General features: G+C 35.5%; 1 protein-coding gene across 2 annotated transcripts; it reads left to right on the top strand.

The window, feature by feature from the left end:
• Positions 1-999: 999 nt before the first annotated feature.
• Positions 1,000-7,716, top strand: LOC122091272 (wall-associated receptor kinase 2-like). 2 transcript variants are annotated; one of them, XM_042661134.1, is made up of 4 exons: positions 1,000-2,021; positions 3,906-4,076; positions 5,816-7,012; positions 7,399-7,716. In XM_042661134.1, the coding sequence occupies exons 1-3, from the start codon at positions 1,127-1,129 to the stop codon at positions 6,973-6,975; spliced, it is 2,226 nt and encodes a 741-aa protein (XP_042517068.1). In that variant the 5' UTR covers positions 1,000-1,126; the 3' UTR covers positions 6,976-7,012; positions 7,399-7,716. The 2 variants fall into 2 exon arrangements, with proteins under 2 accessions (XP_042517068.1, XP_042517067.1); XM_042661133.1 differs by having other exon boundaries at positions 1,001-2,054.
• Positions 7,717-8,454: the final 738 nt, after the last annotated feature.

Below are 8,454 nucleotides of genomic sequence, written 5' to 3'. Positions count from 1 at the left end.
TCCAATTTTAGAATACAGATCCGCATCAGTAGGTGTTGCTGTGGATTTTCTTGTTTGATAAGATAATATCAATGATGATATTTTAATTTGTTAAATGATTATCCACATGCTATTATTATTATTATTATTTTGAAAAGTATATGCTATTATTTACTATGACAGAAAGTAATTGATGAATCACCTATCAACATTGGCTATGATAGACATGATTAAACTTAATCAATATTAGATATAAAACAAACAAAATTGAGAAATGATCCCCAATTGGAAAGTTAGACTGGATTTAGATGTTCATGAGAGCATGAGATATTAGAATTTAGTTATAAACAACTAGTTTTAGTTAATTCTTAATACCAAAATAAATCCATATTTTTACTTCAGATTTTTACATAGCAATCATATTAAACATGTACTGTATTATTGTCATGTACGTTTTATTGCGTTGAATTTCTGAAAATTATTATTTTTATGTGACTCGTTTAATTACTATACGTATTCGTTTCTGTATTATTACTATTCCCAAACTTACTAATTATGCCTATGTCTTATGCTTAGGTCAGGGCAAGCAAAGGAGTAAACCCTAGACTCGGATCCTCTCCAAAGAGGATCTCGTTTTGTAGATCAGTTTTTAGTTTTTTTTTTTTGGCGGGGGTTGGGGGGGGGTCGTGGGGCGTCGAGGGATAGTGAAACTAAAGTTACAACCTCAATAATTGTCACCCTAGAAAAGATAAACAGCTGGACCCCAACAAAAAATTATGAGATTCTTTTGTCTCAACTTATTGAAACCAGGATGGACCCCACTGCGCACCAAACCATACATTATTGTAAAATAAGTTGGTTCACTTTTTATCTTTCTATTTGGGCGGCGGCCTTTATGACGTGTTTGTATATGAAACCAGAGTGACATCATCACATATTACGTAAGTTAAGTCCAATGATAATATTTCTCCTTATGTATTGACCAAATGAGGCTTTCCTATTGCCTATATAATAAACATCCTAACAGTTCCAACCTTGCTAGGTCCTCTTGTGCTCTTGGAGAATTTCAATTTTGAGCCCTAATATTCATATATCATCAACAAATACATCTTACCTTTGGCTTTGTCTGTTATATCTGTTTATCGAAATGGTAGAGATGACCACAAACATAAGCAGTGTGGCCATGATTCTGCTAATTTGTCTTTTGTCACTATTAGCAATTTCCATGGCGAAGGTTCCGCAACTAGTCTTGCCGAATTGCGATGAAAAGTGTGGAGATCTGACCATACCATATCCATTTGGCTTCAGAGAAGGATGCTTCAAGGATCCTAGTTACCGTATTTTATGCAAGCAGGATGGCAACACCTTCAAAGCCCATCTTGAAAGGAAGGGTTTTCCAGGAGGGAAGGATTTGCCAGGAGGTGATGATGAGATTCTTAATATCTCATTATCCACAGCAGAAGTCATAGTTATGGGCAAATATCTTGCTTATAACTGCTTCAATGATTCAGGAGAGATGACAAAATGGAAAACCTACACCAATTTTCTGGAAAATACGTCGTTCGTATTTTCAGCCACCCGCAACAAGATCATTGGCATCGGATGCGACACTGTGGCCTACTTAAGCAGCATCTTCAAGAGAAAAAGCTTTACGAGTGGGTGTGTCTCTGCGTGTAATAGCCTGGATAGTGTGACAAATGGGTCTTGCTCCGGAATTGGTTGTTGCCAAAGCTCAATCCCTTTGGGTCTTAAAAGTTTCTATGTGAGACTAGATACTTATTTTATTGACCACTCTACGATTTCGGAGTTCAACCCTTGTAGTTTTGCTTTCGTGGCTGATAAAGATTGGTTCAATTTTGATATATCATCTCTCTCGGCAAAAACATTTGGAGGACCTATTCCTCCTGTGGTGTTGGATTGGGCAATTGGGAATCAGACCTGTGAACAAGAATCTCGCCCATGTGGTCCAAATAGCAATTGTTCTAATTCAATTCATGGCCCTGGCTTTGGCTATCAATGTAACTGCAAGGCTGGTTTTGAAGGTAACCCTTATCTCCCTCAAGTAGGATGCCAAGGTAAATTAGCTCATCTCTTTTTTTTTTTCCCTGTAATTACTATCTTCCCGTACTCCTTTCTTTACTCTGTTGGTAGATAGCTTGTTATATAATCTGATATATATCCAACATGTCCATTTTAATAGTTGGAACATTAGGTTTTGATTAGAGTGAGTCACCCGTGTTGAATCAAAATTTTGAAAAACTTGGTCAAGGATCGTGCAGACTTGATCACATTAAAAAATGGTTAATCTGTTTGTAACCTAACCCAGTTACAATTGATCTGTAACCTCTTTTCTTTGCCCCTGGTCAAATTATCTACACCCGTTTTAATATGAGGTTATTTCCGTAATTTTATTAGCCTCCGCCTTCCACATCTCTTTGTTTCTTTGGGTCTGAATTGAGCCCTCTCCGACACATCGTCGCTGCTTTGAGCGCCGCCCCGTCTCCTCTTCTTTACATCTATCTCTCCCCCACCTCATATGACCATATACTCGATCCCGTAATTTCTCGTTGTCAGCTAACAAATTCCACTCACACAGTCATCAACGTTGCATTGCTCGTGATTTGTTCTTCAGGCTCGACTATAGATTTTGCATTTTGGGTGCCCTTCAAATTACTGATTCCTCAGCCTCTTAGATTCTCCTTGACTGAATTATGAATTTTCTAAAGCCACTGTGTCTATTTCTCAATTTCATTTATGTGACTATCTTTAATTACTTGTTAAGAATGTTTTCTTGGTTGGCTGGAAAAAAATTGCCGTCCTGGGGAGTATGTGAGGTGAGTGAATAATGGGTTCCTCTCTCAATCTTCGTCTCTACTGACAGCTTGAATTTGAATGCCATATGGGTTCAATTGATTAAGGAATGAGAATTTCGTAATGATTTCCTGCTTTCAGAATCTAAACAATGTACTAGAAGCCTTCGGAATCGCATCAATTGCATTTCTTCCTCTTATCTACGCCCCTAGTTTCCATTGTTGTTCATTAGTGAATTTGTTTATGTTAGCTCACAATGTATTTTACTCTGCATATGTTGATTCACTTCAAAGGGTTATGAGTTTTACACTTCGCGTCATTCATTATTTGGATCTGCCAATTTCTTTCCCAAGCACTTTAAATTCTCTCTTGGGAGTCGAACGCCATAAATTTTCCGATGGGCAAGAGCGTGTTTGCATCAAAATGGCCGATACAGTCGCAGTTGCATGCGGTAAATGAAAAAGTGTTCGAAATATGAGGATTGTAGATTATTGAAATTCATGGACTGAACCTAACTGGCTAACTCTTGATGTACGTCAATGCTTCCTCCATGGTGACGGCTCAGAAACAGAACTAAAAACTCCCATGGCCGGCCACTTTCTGCACTTGACACTGGTCATCACCGTGAGGTAATGCCAGCGGGGAGTGACTACCACCTCACTCCCTCAATGTATGGTGGCTTCAGGGAGTGATTGGCTGATTTTGATGAAGGATTAGGATCCTTGCAAATTTACATCCTTATCCCGTATAAATGAGTGACATGTCATCTTATAGGGACAAAAATGTCTGGTTACAAAATCTATTTGTAACATTCCTGGTTACAAATAGATGAACCCATTAAAAAATGAGAAGACTCTGTCATGAATCGTCCAAATCAAATATGACTAAGTCTTTTTACCCAAGACACTATAAACTAGGTAAATTTGTTCATTTTTTTAAATACTATCAAATCGATTCACTACTTTAGTAATTCATTTATATTATTGAACATGTTTGAAATAATATAAGTTCAAAATTCAATGATATATATGTTTTTTTTTTTTTTTTTTCAAGTATAGATGCTTGTAAATTTTACATTTTCATAGCTAACAAATTCGTTGTTCATTGTACAAAAGACATTGATGAATGTGAGAAGGGATTCAAGAATGAATGCCACCAGAGTAGTATTTGCACCAACACCCTGGGAAGTTATAATTGCTCCTGTCCAAAAGGCTACAATGGCGATGGCTTTGTAAAAGGGACTGGCTGTGCCAAAAGTCCGAATACTTACATAAGCATTGTTGCAGGTATCACTACTGTATTCACTCTCATGTAGACAAAATCATATATATTTTCTGTCCCCATCTTTCTATGTTTTAACATCTGGTATCTTCTACCAAAATAAATAAATAAATGTCCGGTATCCTCTCTACTGAGCAACGAATGGAGAGATCTCTCTCCCGCCCCTAAAGAGGATCTGGATCAAGATTTTAAAACTTGGGATCAAGATCGGACTGAATCTGATGGATTCTATTTTCTAGATTTTCGGTCAATTTTATTGGATTCTTGGTCAATTCCAATTTGGATCCAAATCAGATGGCAGTTCACATATATGTCAGATTCTGATTTTTAAACCATGGTCATCCACGACCAATGATTTATAACTCACAAGTCTAATGAACCTCAACTGTTGGTGTTTGGGGCCAATAATAGAATTGGTGCTTTGCGAAATTAAGGCACCATAGAACATTAGAACCCTCGACTAGCCCTTATTTATTTATTTTTAATTATTATTATTATTATTATTTTATGCGTAAGCCCTCGGCTAACCTCTATATATTGTGTTTGATGATCAGATAGAGAGAGTAGACTAACCCTTTCCCTTTGTAGTTTATTTTCCTATTTTTCAAACTTCAAACTGATTATTTTTGCTACACTAACTCATTTTTTTTTTTCCTACACTCTATCTCAGTGCAAATGAATTGAAGGGAAGGAAAATTAGATTTAAAAAAAAAAAATTTTTTGAGTCATTTCAAACCATTACTAATGGTGATTGGGTAATTAACTAAAAAATTTACTATAAATGCATTAAGTAAATATTTTACTAAAAATAAATAAATTAATTGTTACTTAACTTTTCAATCATATGCCTTTGATTTGAATAGAAAATTAAGAAATCTAATTTAAAATCTTAATTGTCTTATCTGAGTTAGTTACATAATCATGATTACAAAAATCTTCATTTTTATGTCTAAATTAATTTCATTTACTTTAGTTATCTTTTACTTGTATCGAGATGGCTCCATTTATTTTTAAAATAAAACTGAACTAATAAAATCAGTATAATAAAATAGAAAAAGGGAAAAAAGAAAGGTAAAATACTAGGGGCCTTGGGCTGGATGCTTATATATGAGGCTTCAATCATGTCATTATTGAGATTAACATTATGTTAAAACCCTAAGCCCAAGCCAATCCCATTTGAATAATGGATGTCATCATTTGTCCAAAGCCCTATGCGATGCAAGCCAGGCATAGGTACGAGTACCCACCACTAGCTGGTTTGCATACCTCTAGAAAAGTAAAATCTTCAAGCTTTTCGATTTGCTAGGAAAATAAAGGGAGGGAAAGTGAAATTAGATCAAAACTAAAAATCAAAACTTTGATAGTATCATCACCGAATATGAATGTGTAATTAATTACAAATCAAATTTGACAATTAATTTTTATTTTATTTTACAATCAAATTTATTGGATTTTATAACAATCATTTTCTTACGGAACTAATCCACAGAGATGGAATTCACCCAAGGAAAAACCTTGTGGTAAATTCTATTTATGTGGCTCAAACCGCTCAAGAATGATTTTGGTACGAGAACCTGATTGAAAAGTAAAAGTATTAAATATGGAATGAGTTTTGAATGGGTTGCATAATCTTAAATGTCTATTTTTCTTTTATAAACCAATTTCATTGTAGTCCCTTCAATTATAAAGACAAATTTTTAGATTAAAATTTAAAATTATAAATGCAACTCTGTTTTTGGTGCAGGTACCTGTGCAGGTGTTCTAGTTCTACCTGTCTTTATTTGGTTTTGGTATGAGGCAATTAAGGAAAGAAAACGCAGAAAATTTTTTGAAAAAAATGGAGGTATTCTATTGAGGAAACAAATCGGGTTGCATCAAAGGGAAGGGGAAAGTTTTAAGTTTTTCAAAGAAAAAGAGCTAAAGATAGCAACCAAACACTTTGAAGAAATATTCAGAGGAGGAGAGTTTGGTAAAGTTTCTGAGGGAGAGTTACCATCTGGAAAAGATGTTGTTGTTAGGAGACCCAAAAAGATGGATCCTAACCAGATTATACAGTTTATAGATGAGGTTGATATTCTCTCTCAAAGCAATCACGATCACGTGATAAAGCTCTTGGGCGTTTGCCTAGAGAATGATGTTCCAATGTTAGTTTATGAGTTTTTCTCCAGGACGACACTCTTCGACCGTATCCATCATGGTAAAAATCTGGGAAAAACTCTTTCATGGAAAGATCGTTTAAGAATTGCTACAGAAACTGCCAAAGCATTAGCCTATTTGCACCATTCTCATCCTGTGTCTATCTTTCATAGGAATCTCAAGTCTTCTACTGTACTTGTAAATGATGAAAACAAGGCTAAAATATCTGATTTTGGAGCTTCAGGATTTATTCCAGTTCAACTGGATGAAGCTCACCAAAGTACATTAACTGTTCAAGGGAATCATGGGTACTTAGACCCAGAATATTATGGTGGTGAATTAAATGATAAATGTTATCGTGCAGATAATATGTTAACTGAAGGAAGTGATGTTTATAGTTTTGGAGTTGTTCTAGTGGAGCTTTTAACTGGTGAAGAGCCAATAATGGCATCAAAAGAAACCCTAGCAGAATTTTTTTTATCATCTGTGAAAGATGAGAAACTAGTTCTTGATGTCCAAATAAAGAACGATGGGAAGAAAGAACAGTTCATGAAAGTTGCTGAGCTTGCAATAAGCTGCTTACAGGCTAAAAGCGAAGATAGGCCGACGATGAAGCAAATTGTGAAGCAGCTTGATTCTATTAAAAACTTGTTTGAGCAACCTTCATTTCAACATAATCAGCTGGAGGAGACTGAACATCATCGTCACGGTGAACCATCCACAAGTTCTATTACTGATGAACCGCTTGAAATAGATATTGGTCGTTGATTGCTGAACTGCTGATGATCTTTGCAAAAATTACAAGGTAATCTTCTTCTTTTACCACACGAAATCTGAGTTATATTGGCTAAGTGAGTTGTCTCAATTCAGGTTGTGGGATGGGATCCTTTGGGATGTTAATGATTTTTATCTCCTTTATTTTTTATATTATTTTTAAGGATAAAGAGATCGCTATTTTGACTGTGTGGTCCATGCACCAGCGTTTGGTCAATGAAAACATGTAGGGGCGTTGACATGAATGGAATTTTTTATTTCACGAGGGTAATATAGTAATTAACTGTGCCCCTATGTCTGGGCGCAGTGCCCACCGGATGAGGCAGCTTTCTATTTCCCCATTTTTATTGTTAGCTTTAAGAATATAAGGGGGTGTTTCTAGTTTTCAATTTTATCCTAGTAAGTTTCTTTGTGCAGGTGAGAGGGAAAAGGTTGCTTCTAGGTACATTGATGGAAGTATTGAAGCATGCTCAGTGAGTTAAGCACTTTAAGCTTATTCTATACTTGGATGCTGGAGCAGTTGTGGTGCCATTTTCTTAATGAGTTTGTGGGAGTTTAGGAATGTTGGTTTGTGGTTGTTTTTTTTTCAATCTGTCTTTATTTTATGGTGTGATTGTCCACGTGTGAGAATTAATCCCAGTTTGGAAGCTTTGAGTTTTAATATTGGTGACTATTTTCATTTGTCCTATGTAAGTTATATGAATTATGTGATTAATAGTAGTTATTTTTTTTTTATTTCAGCTGGTAAAAGAATCTTTTCCTATCAAGAAACAAAATAGGGAATTATTTATCATAGAAGAATGTCATCTAATAAATCCATTGAATTTCTATCTATGAATTGTTCTGAAAAATAAGGGAAAAAGTACCTGTCAGTTTGGCGCAAGAAAGGCCTAGACAGGGTAGGGTGTGAAAAGACCGTGGTGTCCCCCCTTGACATATGCTGAATATACTCCCACGCGCCCTCCCATTGTCCTGCTGATTTTGTGTTTCTTACGTCAGACCGGCAGTGTTCTCTCCCCAAAAAAGTAGTATACCTTCTGATAGTTAAAATATTTTTCTCCTTAAAGAATATAAAATATTACTAAAACATCATAATAATTCCTCTAAGGTTTTCTTTTGTATAATTTTTATTTCGTGTATGGCTTATTTAAAAAAGTATTAATGAAAATCATTTTTTAATAAGACAATGAAAACCATTCAATAAACTTAGTAATAATAGAGTATTTGACTATCTCCTCAGTAATATGCCTGGGTAACATCTCCATTCTAGCTGATCTTTGAGCTTTTGCTGCCTCCTTAACTAAGTAGTCAGCAATTGAATTTGCTTCCCTGTAACAATTTGTTATCTTCCATTCTATAACCTCAAAATAAGACCATAGATTTACCCACTCTTGAGCCACAAACTAGGGAACACACCTCTTCTGGAACACCATCACTGCTGCCACTGAATCCGATTCAATCCATAGAGTTTCA

Source organism: Macadamia integrifolia, chromosome 10 (assembly GCF_013358625.1).
Source record: "Macadamia integrifolia cultivar HAES 741 chromosome 10, SCU_Mint_v3, whole genome shotgun sequence".
Taxonomy (NCBI): Eukaryota; Viridiplantae; Streptophyta; class Magnoliopsida; order Proteales; family Proteaceae; genus Macadamia; species Macadamia integrifolia.
The sequence above is the reverse complement of the archived record's forward strand: the minus strand, read 5'-3'. Positions and strand labels throughout refer to the sequence as shown.

What these genes read in the sequence shown, in the direction of transcription:
- LOC122091272 (XM_042661133.1), top strand. Translation starts at nt 1,127, where the DNA reads ATGGTAGAGATGACCACAAACATAAGCAGTGTGGCCATGATTCTGCTA. An exon ending in CCCTCAAGTAGGATGCCAAG is followed by an intron (nt 2,055 to 3,905) that starts GTAAATTAGCTC and finishes ATTGTACAAAAG; the next exon opens with ACATTGATGAATGTGAGAAG. An exon ending in TTACATAAGCATTGTTGCAG is followed by an intron (nt 4,077 to 5,815) that starts GTATCACTACTG and finishes TTTTTGGTGCAG; the next exon opens with GTACCTGTGCAGGTGTTCTA.